This window comes from Symphalangus syndactylus, chromosome 9 (genome assembly GCF_028878055.3).
Source record: "Symphalangus syndactylus isolate Jambi chromosome 9, NHGRI_mSymSyn1-v2.1_pri, whole genome shotgun sequence".
In the NCBI taxonomy this organism is placed as follows: domain Eukaryota; kingdom Metazoa; phylum Chordata; class Mammalia; order Primates; family Hylobatidae; genus Symphalangus; species Symphalangus syndactylus.
In genome coordinates, this window is record NC_072431.2 from 109456946 (window position 1) to 109474303 (window position 17358).

The 17358-nt window shown below is 46.8% G+C and overlaps 1 protein-coding gene across 7 annotated transcripts in view; it reads right to left on the reverse strand.

Annotated features, from left to right (window-relative positions):
- UNC13B (unc-13 homolog B) overlaps positions 1–17358 on the reverse strand; it is a 247584-nt gene that overhangs the window by 3812 nt on the left and 226414 nt on the right. For 5 of the 7 annotated variants that reach the window (XM_055293823.2, XM_055293821.2, XM_055293818.2 and 2 more), the window contains 16 exons: positions 17256–17324; positions 15769–15858; positions 15295–15423; positions 11513–11640; positions 10766–10851; positions 5165–5291; positions 4829–4925; positions 4456–4599; positions 4053–4130; positions 3477–3554; positions 3090–3178; positions 2698–2850; positions 2448–2571; positions 2284–2340; positions 2003–2083; positions 1282–1429 (listed from right to left, as the gene is read on the reverse strand). In XM_055293823.2, coding sequence (XP_055149798.1) covers positions 1282–1429; positions 2003–2083; positions 2284–2340; positions 2448–2571; positions 2698–2850; positions 3090–3178; positions 3477–3554; positions 4053–4130; positions 4456–4599; positions 4829–4925; positions 5165–5291; positions 10766–10851; positions 11513–11640; positions 15295–15423; positions 15769–15858; positions 17256–17324 — 1678 coding nt within the window. The remainder of the gene's footprint in view (positions 1–1281; positions 1430–2002; positions 2084–2283; positions 2341–2447; positions 2572–2697; positions 2851–3089; positions 3179–3476; positions 3555–4052; positions 4131–4455; positions 4600–4828; positions 4926–5164; positions 5292–10765; positions 10852–11512; positions 11641–15294; positions 15424–15768; positions 15859–17255; positions 17325–17358) is intronic. The other 2 variants (XM_055293824.2, XM_055293820.2) reach the window with 1 other exon arrangement.

Genomic DNA, 17358 nt, shown 5'->3' on the forward strand with positions numbered 1-17358 from the left:
GAAACCGTAGAAAAATACAGAAAGGAGGTATCTGAGACCAGCAGGACAAGAGAGAGGCTGTAGGCTTTAATTTCCTAGACCCTTAAATGATAGAAATGATAGAAAATGCACACACATACACATGGATTCTTCCCGCAGTTGCCAACCCTGCTCTCATCATATGTGTGCTCATTCCAGGCTCTCCTCGTCTTTTATCAAGCTTAAAGCTCAATGCTTCTAAAAAGCCTTTCTGGATTAACTCAGATCTTCCTTGATGGTGTATGCCTGCACATGTACCCAGCTCTGTAAAAGTTCTCCCTGTCCACTTAAGTGAGACTTACAGCTCTTCTTTTGCTCTCTATTCTTCCCTCCCTGGATTGGAAATGAGAACAGATGGGGAATAGAGCAGTACTTTTGGTCCCTTCCATTTTCTCACTTGCCATCACCAGTCTACCTGCTTAGAGCCCTCTCCCCTCTAAGTCAGCCCTGTGCCCCAGATTCACACACAGCTCAGTAATGCCTAAGCGCCAACTTCCCCCACCAGGTTCACTCTCCCAGGCAGCCTGCTCAGGTTTCCTTGGAACAAGCAGTAACAAATGTGCCTGAGGTGCCTCCTGGGAGGGCTCTGCTCCAGCGTCAGAATTTCAACCCGAGCTACATCTATGCAGATGTGTTTTGTTTTGGACAGGCCACACTGGAGGTAGGGAGGGGTTCTGAGGACTGAAAGTCACTGGGAGGAAACCGGCTTCCTGGGTCCCCTGTGTGTAAACAACACCCCTGAGACTGGAGCCTCAGCTGTGCACAGGGCCCCGGGATCCACACCCTCCCTTCAGCAGCTGCCATGGTTTGCCTCTCTTCCTTGTCTCCCTATCCACGCTGCAGAGTCTGGAAAGTCTTTTGCCTTCTCTCCCCAGGACAACTCCCAGCAAAGCTCCCCACACTATGAGCCTTCACATTTCTCATGGCTTCCATTCATTCTCAAGGCTTCCTCATAGATTTTTCCTTCTTGCCGCTTACCAGTCAGGGTATACTCCTTGAGTTTAATAAACATGCATGGGCCAGGCGATGTCTGGGAAAAGAAATCTTAGACATATTTCCCAGGCCTCTGTGATTCTCCTGCCTGGTAATGGGTATGGGGTGGAGGTAAGTCTTGCGGTCCCATCAAACATTCCAGATCTGAATTTGAAGGGCTCTCTGAAGAAGTAACTGGATCTGCTCCCAAGGGCATGAAGATACAGACTCCCTAGGGGAAGATGTGTATCAGAGAGGAGAGGTGGAAACCCAAAGCCCTCAGGGCCTTACCTTGGGTGGTCTGAGAGCGCACAAAGGTCTTGATGAGAGTGTCAGTAGTCTGTGTGTACAGAGACAAGGCATAGTGTAGAGACTGCAGATCTGGGCTCTTCTCCAGGAAGGTTTTCTTCAGCCCATTGCCTCCTGCATGGAAGTATTGCTGCAAGATAAAAGAGCACCTGTGACTGCTTCATCCCCTTACAGAAAGCAGCTCCCCAACATTGTCCTCAGAGAAGCAAGAAGAAGACTGTCAGAATAGGCTATTTAGGAACACCCACAGAACCAGAGTCATAGGCTCTTGGATGAAGAGTATTATTTGGGTATTTGGCAGGATTGGTAGGGGATGACCACATTCCTGGAGGTATGGCAGTGTTTGAAGGATGTTTCTTTCTGGACAGGCACAGAAATGGAATAGAAGCACTTCAGAAAGGGAGAAGAACCAAAAGTGCTCTTTTACCCATCTGAACCTTAGAGAACTTGAGACCTATGACATACCTCTCCCAGGTGCCTTGAAGCACAGTTCATATGTTCCTGCCTTATATCACCTTATCAATGATAAGCATCTTGAATTTAGGAACCGTATCTGATTCTCTCTGTATCCTTGGCAGTACATAGTAACTCTCTTCTGGATGTGGAGTGTTAAGAGTTGGAGGGACACCTGGTCTGGGAGAATGGAATGCCAGGGCCAAGTGAGTGTGGTGGTAAGACTGTCTGAAAAAGGGGGGGCCTCCACCTTGATGGTGTCCAGGGCGAGATCAAGAACTGCACACTGCTTTGGAGTGAGATTCCGTGTTTCCTCTCGCACCATGTGATCCTGTTCAGAGAAATCAGCAGCATCAGGACAGCTCAGGGCAGTCATGAAAGTCTTGCACCCACCTGCCAGCCCACAGTGCATATTCATCTCCTCCTTTTCCTCTTCAGTCTCCAAAGCTCCAATTTCCTTCCCCCCAGTCACCCTCTCTCCATGACTTCAGAAGGACCACACCTGCCAGGAGGACCCCACACCCAGAGTACCTTGAGTTTGGAAAGATGGCTCAGCTCCTTGGCAGCAGTGAAGATCAGCTGGGTGCCCTGGGCAGAGAGGGAATCAGTCAAAAGCAGAGGACCCCAACTCCATCAGGAAGCAGGGAGTGAGGGGAAGTGAGACAGCAGGAGGAAGTAGAAGGAGGTGTCCTTACCGTCTGGTCAGTGAGTGGGGGCAGAACAATCATCCTCTCCATTGTGTTCATCACCACGCGCCAGAGCTCCTTCAGTACACGCTTCAGAACCGTCTTCTCACACACAGTGGCAAAGAGGGTGAGGCTGCAAGTCCAGGCAACAGGTGAGGCCAGGGTGAGAGTTTGGGAACCCCTCTCCCCGAGGGGCTCCCCTGCCCGATGGCATCTGCTTTGCTCATCCCTACAGGATAGTCCTGAATGCTGTACTCACTTGCTATCCAGGAAGTCCATGAGAGGCCGGAGTACGCTATCTGCATCCTGAGCCGCTGAGGCCCTGGTGTCTGGAGATGCATTCCCTGTGCCCCGAACCTGGCCCAGGATGTCGGCCATTTGTCGAACACACTCATCAATCCGTACCTGGAAACTACACATGTGCCCACAGTGTAGCCTTCCCCTCCCCAAACACACGCTGTCCCTGGAGCGGCACCAGCTATTTGGTCCCATTCCCATATGCTCATGGTGCAGTTCCAGCAGGGACAGTCAGCAGGAGTACAGGGAAGATCCACACACCTGCAGCTATATGGAGAGGTGTGGGGCAAGGGCTCTGGGATTGGCTAGGGACCACATCTGGCTCTGAGGGCCTTGTACTGTGGGGTCACTGACCTGTTTCCAAACACCATGCTGAGCTCATCCAGAACCGTATTCAGTTTCACCTGCAGCTCCTTCAGACTGTCTGCAGCTTCAAGGTCTAGCTGTATTCACAGGAGGTAAGCCTGGCTAGGCTGCTTTTCTTACCCTCTTCTACCCTGCCACACCCCTACTACTTCCTTGCAGGACTTACCCCAATGCCTATTCTTCCCTCGCAGGGCCTTACCCCAATGCCTATTCCTCCCTCGCAGGGCCTTACCCCAATGCCTATCTCAGATTAAGCCAGCCCAGACCCCAAGCTAAATTCCTGGCCTACACCTAGTAAAGAGAGGGTGGAGTTCTATGGCCAAGGAGCTCAGGAATAAAGGGAAAATACAGTGACTCCCAAACCCTAAGACCTACCTCCTTGCCTCCCATGGCCTCAAACATTTTCTCCAGCTGGACCCTCAGTTGCTGCATGTTGTTCATCAGGATGCAGGGCTTTGGGGACAGATGTAGCTGTTGAGTCTTGGCTCCTTTCAGCATAGGGCCCATTAGCCTAGGTTCCCTCCCTGTCTCACAAAAGCCACAGGGACTTTACATATTACATAGATTTCTCCCTAAGCACTAAGAGCTGGGGCCAGTTCAGATAATTCTCCTTCACTAAAAGCAAATGTTTTCATTTTTAAGCTGGGTGGTAGGTACTCAAGTATTAATGTATTATCCTTTATAACTCTTTGAATATCTAAAGTTTTTATATATATATTAAAAAAAAGACTAAGCAAAGGTCTAGCTTAGCAGAGGATAATGTACCAAATGAGACTCACAGGAACTCTGTCAAGTTCTCGTAATTTTGTGGCATGGATCTGAAGCAAAGCCATGATGGGAATCAGGCATCAGGAGTGTCACCCCAACCCTCAATTCTGAGGACAGCTTCAAAAGCAAGGATTCAAATGTCTTCCACTCTCTTTCTGTAAGAGTCCCAGGGCCTGAACCTACCAGTTTCTCCTTTGTGCAATAGGCTGGGAAGTCCTTTGACAAGATGTCTGCATACTGCATCAGCACCTTCCCGATGGTCTGAGAAGAGGAGAAAGGAAAGAAAAGGAAAGGGAACTCTTAGCTCTTCTATGGGGATCTTGCCTGAGGTAGCACTTCTCATCACAGAACAATAACAACAGGGAGGTAAAGGGGGAATCTCACAGTATGGGACAAAGCTCTCTCTCAACCACAGAACAGCACTAAGACAGAACCATCTGTCTGCCCCAGAAACAAGCAAAGGAGAATGGGGGTCACACGAGGCTTTACCAGGAGGCCACAGTGGAGAAGTGCTGAGCTCAGGCCTGTGATGAGACTGTGAGTGTGGTGGTGGTAAGCGGGAGGGAGTAGGAAGAGTTATGGTCACCTTAGCAAACCTCCTCATGTAGTGGGCAAGGATGCTGGGGTCTGGGCATTCCAGCTTCCGGATGATCTCAAAGCTCTGATTGAGTTGTGTGAAGACATCCACCACAGAGCAGGAAAAGAGTGCATGCTCTGATGTCTGCTGGAACTAAGAAAGACCACACACAGGGTCACCATCCACAGCTGCTATCTTTTCCCAAGCTTGTAGAGTTTGAAAAGGCTCTGACCAGCAAGGGTGGCTAGTGGCCCTCAACAGCCCTCCTGTGAACTCCACAGGGCAGGCATAGCCATCCTGGCTAAAGCCCAGGAACTTCTGCCAATAGCTAATTGCTGGGACACCTGGCCTGAACCCGGTGCAGCCAAAGCCCCTGACTTACTCCATCCTTCTTATCTCGTTCCAGGGCCCCACGCAGGAATTCCAGGGATACATCCTCATTCTCATCCAGCCATTGTAGCACAAACTGCTCAAACCACCTGCAGCCAGAGCAGGAGAACAGGGGGTTAGAACTAGTGGTTGGAATATGCCATTTCCTGACAGCTCCATCAGACTGGGATCCTCTGGATGGCAGGGCACAGCTTAACACTTTTCTTTGTCTATGGTGGTACCTGGAACAGGCAGTCCCCAAGACTGGCTTGCTGAAATGAATTGGGGATACTAGCCCTGCCCACCCAGAGGGCTCCCTTCCCTCTGTAGTGCCCACATGGTGACTCACGCTGGGTAGTCAGGCACCTGCCCCTGGAGGACAGGCAGATCCCGCACGTATTCATTGTGGAGCCATTTCACCTTGAAGTGCAGGTTCATGTAGTCAGCACTCTTACACAGGTGGTCTTTCTCATGCTCTAGTGGTAGGGAGAAAGGTTGGGTCAGGTCCCAGCAGTAGAGGCCATGGTTCCTGAGCCTTCCCAAGGCAGCAGATCTGGTCAGGCAGCTCCATCAGATGTCTTAGGACAAGGGTGACCCCCAACCTCCTTCTCACAGCCATCTCTCCCCACCAGTGTTCTGCTCAGCAACTCTCCACAAGCTTGGCCCAAATCTTCCTCTAGAAAAACTAAGCCAGACTCCCAGATAAAGCCTGCAGTCTTTTTGCTCTAGCATTTGGAAGTGGTCTTTTTGTTCTAGCATCTGGCCTCTGGTGTAGAAGAGGAGAAAGGGCCATGGGTGCTGATGCTGATTAGTAGGGAGACTGCCCATGACTGTAGAGGACAATGGTTTTCCAGGGCCTTTCTGATCACAGTAGCTGAGTCATCCTTCAGACAGGCTTAAAGGCAGAGATGAGCAGGTGTACATGGCATGAATGGGTCAGTGACAACTACAGAGACAGGGAAAATCAAACTGGGCCCAAGTTGACAGAGCAGTTGGGCAGCCATGGTGTAATGGAATCTTGAGGCAAACTGAAGGGCTCCAGGGCAGAGCTGAGACACTGAAAAAATGAATTCTCAGGGAAGTATGCAAATATGAATAGCCAGTTTGGAAACTATGGAAACACAGCCAGATGAAAAGACACATCATGCTGTAGAAAATGGGGCATTTATTATGAACTTGAAAAGCCATCTTGCTGAATCTCCAGAGCCTTCTGGAAAATCCAGGACAAAGATAACTCACAATTTGCTCAGAGTCTGGAGCACTGGCCACACCCATAGGTTCTCTTCATCTACCCCCTTTATAGCTGAAGCACTAATTTGAATAATAAAAATCAATTGTATGCTGACACATCAACATCATGGTAAAAGCAAGCAAATGTGGGAGAGGACTAAGCAGCAGGGAAGAGAAGGCCACTGTCCTTGGGGACTTTGTTGCTCAACTTTGAGTTGCCATGGGTGATGCTCCTCCAAGTCAAGGCGGAACATCCAGGCTGGGGCAGCTGGCCCTTGTGAACTAGTGTAGCAGACACTGAAGGAGGAAATAGAAGCCCAGGATTCTGCCTCAAAGGGCTTCAAGTCCCAGGAATTTCATTCCCTGGCACTGCAGGCAGCACTGTCTCTCAACCTAAAGTTGCATTTGCAGTCTCTTCTATGAAGCAGTGAGCAGCAGAAGAGGGAAAAGGTGTAAGACTAGAGGCAAAAGGACAACTAAACGTTCTTACCACCCAGAAACAGGACTTTTCGTATACGAATGACAGTGGTTGCTTGTGACAGAACAGAGACACCAATGAGCAACAAAGAGAGTGAAAAAATCAGGGATATCAGAGAGACCCTTAGGGACATCAAAAGAGAGACTCTCTCCTCCAGCCCCATCCCCTGCTGTTCTGGAACCAGTCTAAGAACCTAGAAACATCAGGGGGGTCCTCCTCCTTCCTTTTCAAGCAGGGCTGCCCATCATTCCATAACTCCCTAACTCTTTCTTTTAGGGACCTTCAAGTTACTGTTTTTACATATAATTTTCACTTTCTCTGTCAATTCATTATCTGCACTCTGGCCCCTATCCCTAATTTCTGTATTAACTTCTCTGGTATAAAAACTAACTGAAAAGTTCTGAAACACCGGTCACACTTTAAACTATTCTAACAAGTCCCATGAAGTCATGCTCCGGTAAAATTGTTTGAAGTGGGGTAATCTGTCAGAAGGGCCAATCATAACCTCCTGCCCCTGACTTCCACCTAACTCCCTCCTTTCCTCCTGGAGAGCTCTTCCAACCTCATGATTTCAACTACCCAGTTTGCTGGTATCTCCCCCTAATCTCTCTTTGGTTCTGGTAACGTCTATATAAACTTCTTATTTTTTTTGAGATGGAGTCTCGCTCTGTCACCCAGGGTGGAGGGCAGTGGTGCTATCTCTGCTCACTGCAATCTCTGCCTCCTGGGTTCAAGCAATTCTCCTGTCTCAGGCTCCTGAGTAGCTGGGATTACAGACATGTGCCAGCACACTTGGCTAATTTTTGTATTTTTAGTAGAGTTGGGGTTTCACCGTGTTGGCCAGGCTGGTCATGAACTCCTGAACTCAGGTGATCCACCCGACTCAGCCCCACAAAGTGCTGGGATTACAGGCGTGAGCCACCGCGCCTGGCCTATATAAGCTTCGGATGGAACATTTCATCATGTCTAGATTTAACTTGCCCCTGTCTCTCACTATCTTAAAATCTCCAGCTGAAGTGGAACAGAGTACACCAACTAATCTTACCCTCTTATTCAATGCTGAGCATTATCCTCAAATCTTCCTTCTACCTCTTTATTCACGCCCAGTTAAATCACCAGCCCCTGATTTCACCTCCAAATGTCTCTGGAATCTATCCATTCCTTCTAGCCACGCTATTACCTGCCTAGGTCTCATTACCCCCATCTCTAACCTGGATTACTATAATAGCCTCCAGACTGGTCATTCTGCCTCCCAATCCACTCTCCACACTGTAGACAGAGCAACTGGCCTTTCTACATAATAATCTGATCATGTCAATCCCTTGCTTGACATATGTCAGTGACTCCCAACTACCTCAAGATAGAGTCCAAAAGTCAGCTGGGTGCAGTGGCTCACACCTGTAATCCAGCAGTTTGGGAGGCTGAGGGGGGCGGATCACTTGAGGCTAGGGGCTCAAGACCAGACTGGCCAACATGGTGAAACCCCATCCCTACTAAAAATACAAAAATTAGCTGGGTGTGGTGGCACACGCTTGTAATCCCAGCTACTCGGGTGGCTGAGGCATGAGTAGCTTGAATCCAGGAGGCAGACGTTGCAGTGAGCCAAGATCAGCCCACTGCACTCCAGCCTGGGCGACACAGCAAGACTCAAAAAAAAAAAAAAAAAAAAAGAGAGAGAGAGAGAGAGAGTCCAAAAGCCTATGCATGGCTTACAACCTCCTTCACGATCTGACTCTGTCACACTTCTCCATCTTCAGGTCTTACTTATCTCTTCCCCTACCCTCTGAAGTGCTAGTCACACTGAACTGCTGCTTCCAGTTCTCCAAGCATGCCAGCTCTCTCTAGACCCCAGGTCTTGGACATGCTGTAGCCTCTGCTTGAAATGTTCTGTGTCTCCCTTTCTTGTCACTACCACCCTCCCGGCTAAATCTTATTACCCTTCAGGTTTCAGCTTGTACATCGCCTCCTCCAGGAAGCCTTCCCAGGTCCTCAGAGTCTGGGTTACATGGTTCTCCTGTGTGCTCTCAGCACCCTATACTTACTCCTCTTGTGGCATTATAACTTTGTGTTGTAACTGCCAATTTATACGACTGTTTTCTAGACTGCTCTGTGAGTTTCTTAAGGGACGGTGCTATGCCTTGTTCATCTCATTGGGTTCCAATAACCAGCACAGAGGCTGGCGCAGAGAAAATATTCAATAAACCTTTGGTGAATAAAGTGGGGATTTACTGTAAACTGGCAAGAAGGAGCTTTTGTTTCATATTTTAATTGGGAGAGTTGTTACACAGTTGGGCTTATTTGTCAAAACTCATTAAATTGTATTCTTAAAGTGGTCTTTAAATTATACCTTAATAATGTTGACTTACAAAATATTTGGCGAAGGACAGCATTTTCAACTTTCGTTTTATAGTCAGAGTCAATGCCACTCTCCTATTATCCAGGCCCCCAAACTCCTCCCCTTCTCTTGCCCTCCATATTCTGACAATCACGAAGTCCTGTTCTGGCTTCCTTCCAATGTCTATCAAAGCCCATTCTCCTCTCTCCACTTCTCTTCTCTAATCCCAGCAGCACCCTCTATCCCTAAATTATTACAACAGCTCTTCATTATCTGCATTCTCTGATTCTAGTCTCTCCCTATTCTAGCTGCCCTCATCTCCCACTGAGGTAGATCTTATTAAAATACTACTGGGTTCACATTGCATCTCTGCTCAAGAGCCTGCAATGGTTTCTTATTGTTCTTAAGAACTAAGATTTAGTCAGTGCCGTGTAAGTGCCAGGCAGTATGCTAAATACATCTCAGTACTTCATCAGCTCAAAGAAACAGATGCTATCATCACTCCCATTTTACAGATGAGAAAATGGGAGCTCATAAAAATTAAGTAGTTTGGACCAAATTCACCGTGCTACATATGCAATGAAATTGAGGTTTGAAATCAGGCCAACATTAATTCTTTCTCTTAAAGTAGAAGTTTTCAATCCTTTTGTGTTTGTTTTAAACATTAGCAGAACTCCCCTTTCAAAAGAAATCTCACCTAGAGTTCCATGTAAGATTGATAAAAGCAGGGCTGGTTGAGCTGGCATCATGCAAGAGGCCTGGAGCCTAGCCTCTGAGTTTCCCCTTCAACTTAGCTCCTAAGATACTTCTGTTTGAAAACCTCTGCCCCACCTCACACTACTTCTCTTGTGGAGTTGATTCACTTTTCACAGGTGTTTTCTCTTTTCCCCCAAACCCACTGGAGCCAGAGGTCTTCAAGAACTGAGACTGTACTCCCCATCAGGCTCACTAAGTGGCATCTGGAGGGAGAGACCAGTGACCTCCTCCCTGGCCTGACAGCAGGCAGCCCTGCTCTGGGCTTGTGTTACAGAATGTACGCGTGTAGTCTGTGGCTGGCTCAAATGTAACACAGATCTTCAAGGTTTCTTTCAATCTCAAGACTCACTGATTCTAAACCTCACACATTCAAGAGTCTGAGGGTGGCCCAGCTGCCCTGCCATCCCACCCAAATAACAGATCCAGACTCTGCTTTGTCCTTGCCCAGATGGCTCCTCCTCCTCCTAGATGGGCTTTCACAGACTGAGGAGAGAGACTACCACACATAAAATGGCAGGAAACGCTGCTAAATAGGTGAGTGCAGATGGGTACAGATAGCAAGGTCTGATACAGGTATGGAATGATATCTTTGTGGACCAAGGTAGGAAATGAATAAAAGAACAAGCTGAAGGAGTAAGATGAATAATAATTTGCCTGTGGCCCTCCTCTAAAGGAGAAGTGAAGGAAGAAGTATCTTCCTGGCATTGTCATACTAATCCAGAGCAGCTTTCAAGAAAAGCCAGGCCAGAGAATCCCCAACATAAGAAAACAATTACATCTATCTGTGTATTTAAGGTTTTCTGATTCTTTAAAACTGAAGTTTCACAAGACCACTCTCCAGGAAGTGGGCCACCTAAGAACACCCACCATGGGAGAAGTTCATCCCTGGGCTGGGAAGGTCTTGAACAGGCAGTTGCTCCAAAGCTGGAAGGAGGAACCTACATCCACACAGCCATTTTCATATTTCCTTTGGCTGCAACTTTGCCCACCCAAGGTCTCCTGGGGCCTACATCCCACCAGGCCTAGAATTCCTTTAATTTCTCACTATACCACTCACCCAGAACTTATAGTTGTCTAGAAGAGGAAAGGGACAGTGAACGAGGAGCTTGGGCTAGAAGCCTGGCAGCCCACTGATTTGGACAGATCCTTACCCTCCAATGCATATTTCATGTCTTGGGCAAACAGATGCCACATCACTTCCGCGCTGACTTTTCCTACATTCAACTCCTGAGGAAACCTGGATGACAGAAGAAATCACAGTCAGAGAATAAGGCAAGAGCCATTTGATTTGATTCATTTCAAGGCTAAAGTGCCTAGTTCTTGGAAGTCATATTGGAGAGAGGAGAAGCTTAGGGAACAGGGCTAGGTCCAATCTGGAGAAAAGGGGCCCAGGGGCCAGGGGCCAGTGGCAGGACAAGTGGGGGCAGAAGGGATACCCGTAGGCAAGATGGGCCTGGGGGCAGAAGATGCCCAGAAGGCAGGGAATTGAGAGGCAGAGACTCTCCAGGCAGAGGCTGGAAAGCAGGCGCAGGCACAGGCTAAATAAGCTGGAGGAGAAAGGGCAAGGGGTGGTGGGCTATAAGAAGGCCCACTTCATTCACAGTGGACAGACACATACACACATGGTCTGTGGATCCCCTGGGGCTCCTATGGCAGCCACAGTCCCAGAAGCCTCTCACTCCAGGGAGGCTGGCTCAGTCTGGGCAGGGACCCCCATTAAGTTTCCACACCTGTCTCCAGAAACAGTTACCCAAACAGATACAAGGGACAGAGGGACAGACGGACGGACAGGAAGAAGAGGTGGCACTGCAAACATACAAAGACAGGAAAGAAAGAGGTTGTTAGACAGATGGACAGACCAACCACCAACAGACAGGGCCAAAGAGGGTGATACTCACTGGTTCAGAACAGGTGTGTAGGAATTCTTATCTTCTTCTATGATTGACACGATGAGTGTGATGAGCTTGGGCCAGAAATCCAGGTTCCGAATGCTGGGCCCTTGTTCCTCTGGAGGTAGCTCCTGCTTCTTGATCCAGAGGACACAGTGAGAGAGAGGGAGAGTCAGAGCAGAATGTAGAGGGTGTCTCCAACGATCCTCTTTCTCTTCCCCTCCCTATACCTCTTCCTCTAGAATCAAGGACCTTTCCTCACCTAGAGCCTGTCTTCCACAAGACTATCCTTGTTCTGTAAGAGTGACTGTTGTGAAATCCCTGAACACAGGGAGCCTATCGCTGAGAAGTTCTCTCCTCAGCCCCAGGGCACTGCTCTGATAAACTTGGTCAGTCCAAGAGACATAAAGATGCCCATCCTCCTTCCTTCTCTCAGTTGCTATGGGCAGAGTAACTCCCTGGCTAAAGGAAACAGCCCCTCCATCCTCACTAAGTAGGTCTACTTCTATGCGGCCCCTACAGGCAGGCAGCCCTCCTCTTCTGGTGGTATTCCTCTACTGACAGCACACCATGACCACACACATACACATCTCAGCTCTGAGAAGCTCTTTCAACTTCTGCAGGAGCTACTTAACAGATCTGGTGTGCATTTCAGCCTTTCAGTGGAGTAGGACTTCCCTTGATCCCCTGAAGTTATTAGGGGGAAGAACTGCATCTAGGAAGCTATTTGCCTAGCTAGATAAGAAAGGGCCTTACTTGGGAAGAGGCAAGGGAATACGATGGTGGCTTTCAGGTAAAGAGAAATCTCTCTATATTCACAGCCCAGAAAAGTGAAGGAGTCACCACAGGGAGGCTGGAACACACATTATCTCCCAGTAAGTCAAAGGCAAAGGTGGAGCTGCCCAGAAGGACAGGAACAGGGCCTTTATGTGGGATGTCATATGTCACTGGAAAGCTTCCACAGTCCTTAATAAGCCTGCATTATCAAGAAGTTCCTAGAAACCAGGACAGAATCTTTAATATCACTTAAATACATCTCTTCCTTTTATTTTTCTGTCACTGTCCTGGCTCAGGCTCTTATCATTCAAGGATTTCTGAACTGGTCTTTGATCTTCAATCCAATCCCTCCTCCTTGCAGCTATTGTGATCGTTCTACAAAGAAAATCTCAACGTGTTACTTCTCTGCTTAAAGCCCTTCAACGGCATTCAATACAGTTTAAATTCCTTAGTTTACATCTTCCAGAATATGACTCTCAACCTCATACCTTACAACTCTTTTTGTTCCAGCTATTACCACACCACCACCACTTATTTACTGCTTATTATGTGCCACACACTCTGCTAAGACCTTTACACACATTAGCTTATCTAATCCTCACAACAACTCCATTGAGTAGAAATTATTATCACTTTCATTTACAGATGAGGAGAGTGAAGGGCAGCAAGGTTATATGACTTGTCCAAAGTCATGCAGTTGTGAAGAGCAGAACTAAGATTTGATCCCAGATAGCTGAATCCCACAGCCGGATGCTGTAAGTACCCTAAATTGCTATACTTCTTTATCTTATTTTTATTTTGTTTCTTTTTGAGACGGAGTCTCACTCTGTCGCCCAGGCTGGAGTGCAGCAGTGCGATCTCGGCTCATTGCAACTTCTGCCTCCTGGGTCCAAGCAATTCTCCTGCCTCAGCTTCCCAAGTAGCTGGGATTCCAAGCACCCACCACCACGCCTGGCTAATTTTTGTATTTTTAGTAGAGATGGGGTTTCACCATATTGGCCAGGCTAGTTTCAAACTCCTGACCTAAGTGATCCACGCACCCCGGCTTCCGAAAGTGTTAGGATTACAGGCGTGAGCCACTGCGCCCGGCCTGCTTATATTTCTTTAAATTAACATGCTCATACATAATTGTGTGCCTCCAAGCATTCTATTTCCTCTCCGTGGTATGCCCCTTCCCTCCAGCCCCTTTCTCTAGTTAACTCCTACTCCTTCCTCAAAATTCAGATTGAACTTTGCCTCTTCTGAGAGGTTTTCTTGACATCCCTGGTCTGGGCTCCCAGAGCACCCTCTGTGAACCTTTGGTGTAGATGTATCAGAAAACTACAACTACAATAAAACATAGTAACAACAAAATAACAACAACAAAGAAACAATAAATGTAGTAATTTGCCCTGATCTCCACTAAACAATGAGATCCCCAAAGGCTGAAATGTCTCTTACTCAACTTTATGTCTCTAATGCTCTGTTAAGTGAATGAATGGACGAATAAACCAATGACGGAAGGTCAAAAGATGGAAATTTTAAGACATCAACAGTTTATGCCAGTGTAAATATGGAATAAGGAAAAAATGAAATTGAGAGAAAGTAAAAAGCAGATACCAAAATACAAAGGCTAAAGAGTATCCCTGAATAGTTTACGAACTCTCTTTCAAAGTCTAGTTAATTCTCATGCTGGGAAATAGAGACCAAATATTCAACCAGACCTCTGCATTAGTTGAAAGATCAAAGCTGAGAACAGTGTCTTTCCTCGACCACAGAGACTTCATAGACAGATAACAGAGGAGCCCAGAATGTATCAAATAAAACAAAGGCCTCAGGAAAAACTCCCATGGACTTCAGAACCAATAGGAGGCTTTATAAACCTTAAAAGGAAGAAGCCTTAAATACATGGCTGGCACAGAAAGTACACTTGGGAATGAGAAGAGGCAGTAGGAACAAGATCTTAGTCTTTATGAGGGTGCTCCTAGGAAGCTTTACAAATTGGATGTAGTTACCTAAAGATAAATGTCCAAGACATTTAGGTGTCCTGCCATCATTGGTTGTCCAAATCCCACTGCCTTTTAAGGTCTATCTCAAATGTTCCTTGTTTTATGTAGCTTTTCCCGGTATCTGATCAAGAGTGCAAAAAGACTCTTCCTCCTTGGAATTCCTTTAATCTTACCCCTTTTTCAAGGCGCTTCAAACAGACTCCTTTGATTAGAGATATACATATACATTTATGAGACTGCAAACTTACTGAAGGAACACTGTGCTCTCCTCAGACCCGGCCTAGAACAAACATTCAGTATTTGTTGGACTGAAGGGAATCCACTCTGCAAATGTATGGTCAGCAAGAAACTCCTAAGATTGGAATTGTAATTGAGTAATTGGAGCTAGAAGTAAGTTCTGGCTTTGAAATAAGTTGGGAGCATGGATCGGGGATACTATTAGAAGGATCTGGGAAAATGTACTAAGTCACCAGGTACTGACTTAGGGTGCCAGGCTAAAATAGGTGAAGTAGCTCAGCCTCACAGAAGGATAGGGTCAGTCTTGATAGCCAGTGGATGAATACAACCCAGAAGAATCACACATTTCAGAGAGAATTAGAGGGAAAAGTAAACCTTCCAGGAGCCAGCAGCTCAGAGACCACTTCAGATCTCAGAGGAAGGAAGCCCAGAACTTACAAGAGTCCGCAAGAGTCAGAATAAAGTTAAACTGGAGGGAGAAAAAAAGACTCTGGGATGGACTGAGAATTCACCTACTCAACCCCTGAACTGTGCATGAATTTAGGTTTGCTTTCTTCAACATCATTATTGTTGCCATTTCTGTTCAATTCAGGTATGTCTCATCTTGCCCAGGGGTCTCTTTCCATCCACATATCTCACATGGTCCACATGGTTCATACTCCACAATTCACTCACCCTTGAGAACATCAAGTACTTTGTCCTGAGTGCCTTTCCACCACCATCATGAAGGAAAGCTGAGGCTCCAAAGAGCCACTGACAGCTGGCCCCACCTGATCCCAAACCTCTTACCAGCTGGTACTGGCAGCTGTATAAGTCGTGGCAGTTGTTGAAGATATATTCATATGTGGAGTTCAAACAGGCCTTCACACAATCCTTTACCACCTGGCTGGCTCTTGGAGGGCTTTGCAGTTCTTGTACCTGCCAATTAAAAGAAGAAATATGGGCCCAAGGTCCTGCTCACCTGGGTGGGATATTCTCCTAGCACTACCCCAAACCTATTCTAGATTCTTTCATCCCTGTCTGGGTCCCTAGACCTTTCCCTGTGATGAAATTGCCAGGACAGCTGAGAGGGAAAACTTCCACCCCACCCTCATGGATCTATAGTCTATGTGCTCTCTCAGAAGTAACCCAGGGAACAGGTACACAGAAATGTAAGCTTAGAGGTGATGAATCCTGTAGCCTCAGACTCTGCCCAATGATTCTTATTCTTCACATTCCTGTAGCCAGGTCTCCAGCCCAGCACCACCCAAGCCCCAGTCTTACCTTCATTCTGAAGAAAGTAATGCTGGTCAGCAAATCCACTGTGGATTTTAAGTCCTGAAGCCGTTCAGGACTCCCAGCAGGGAAATTATTCTGTTGCAAATCAAGCAAATGTAAGCAAGGAACAGAGGACTATGAAAACCTTCCCTGCCAAAAGTGAGGATATCAAAAGCTTCCCTAATTGTTACCTACTGGGTTTTTCTCTAGTTGAGCTGGCCAAAAACACTGTAATGTTACAGGTCTCCTTCTCTTTTTTCTACTGATGCAAATAGGCTCTTGCCAAAAGCAGGGGTTAATACTCCCCACCCTAGAAAGTGACACATCCTCCCTCCAGCCCTACTTCCCATGTAATGTATAAGCACTTGTACAAATGAACACACAGGCACGCACACACTTACACACATGCTTTTCTTGGATGAAGATTCTTACACACCAACAGTGAGTTCTTCAAAAGTTACAATCTAACTGTATATCCTGGAATATAAGTAGAGCCACACTACAGACCAAACTGAGGTGCAGGACCTGTACTTTTTGTACAATAGACCCCAGCTCTTCTCTGCAGCCAGCAGATGGCAGATCACTGAGCAGAACTGCTTTTGGAGTGAGTTCCTTAGGAATTTCCAGCCATCCTTACTTCATTCACTTTGGCACGAGTCTTAGGAGGGAGCTGCTATGAAGAGCTGAAGGGAGATGCTGAGTCTGTCTTCACATTAATGGTCAGTTTTTAAACCTTCAAATGGCTACTTATATGCCAAATATAAGATATACAGTCAGCTGTCCATTATTTGTGCAAATGGAGGACACTTGAGTGCAGACAATTAAAACCTCATTTCTTTTTGACTTTAAGGTTTTTATACTTACTTTTTAATGTGCATATATTGCCTGTTCTGAAAATTCACAGCACTTTAAAGCAAGTAATGAAGCCATTCTAAGATCTAACATAGGAGGAACTAAGAAACTGCCCATTTCCTTATCCTGTCCTGTCCCAGTACCTGTCCTCCTACTATACCTATTTCCTCCCTTTATACTAGGAATGGACATGCTGTCTGACACAAATTACTTGCAAAAGCCAAGCTACTCTCTCTCCCCCTAGCCAGATTCTCACACCTCCACTGAAAAATGAGGAGAGTATGGAAAAATGCAAAAAAGAAATGTAATTAGGTATCTAATTTTTTAAAAGGGTACTCCTGGAAGAGATTATCCTCAGGAAACTCCCTAATGAGAATGTCACCAGAGAGTTTAGTAGTGTTAAGAATGAGGTTGGAAAGACAATGTCTATAAAAACTAACCATACCTGCCGCTATTTATACACCACATGGTCCCTGGAGTTAAAAGAACCACAGGAGTCAGTAGCATTGGCCATTTGGGTGGATGTGATGACACAGACCAGTTTTCCCTGGCCTCAATCTTTATAGCCAAGATTGGCCTACAGTCTCTCTGGGACTGTGCTTGATATCTATTATCCTGCCCACAGCCATGTCTTCACTCACCCTGTATGTAGAGAGGTCGATCCTCAGTGAGTTGTGTAGCTGGTCCAGCAGTTTTACAAATCTCTCCTTCTGAGGGTGAGAAACAAATAATGGGGAAGAAAAA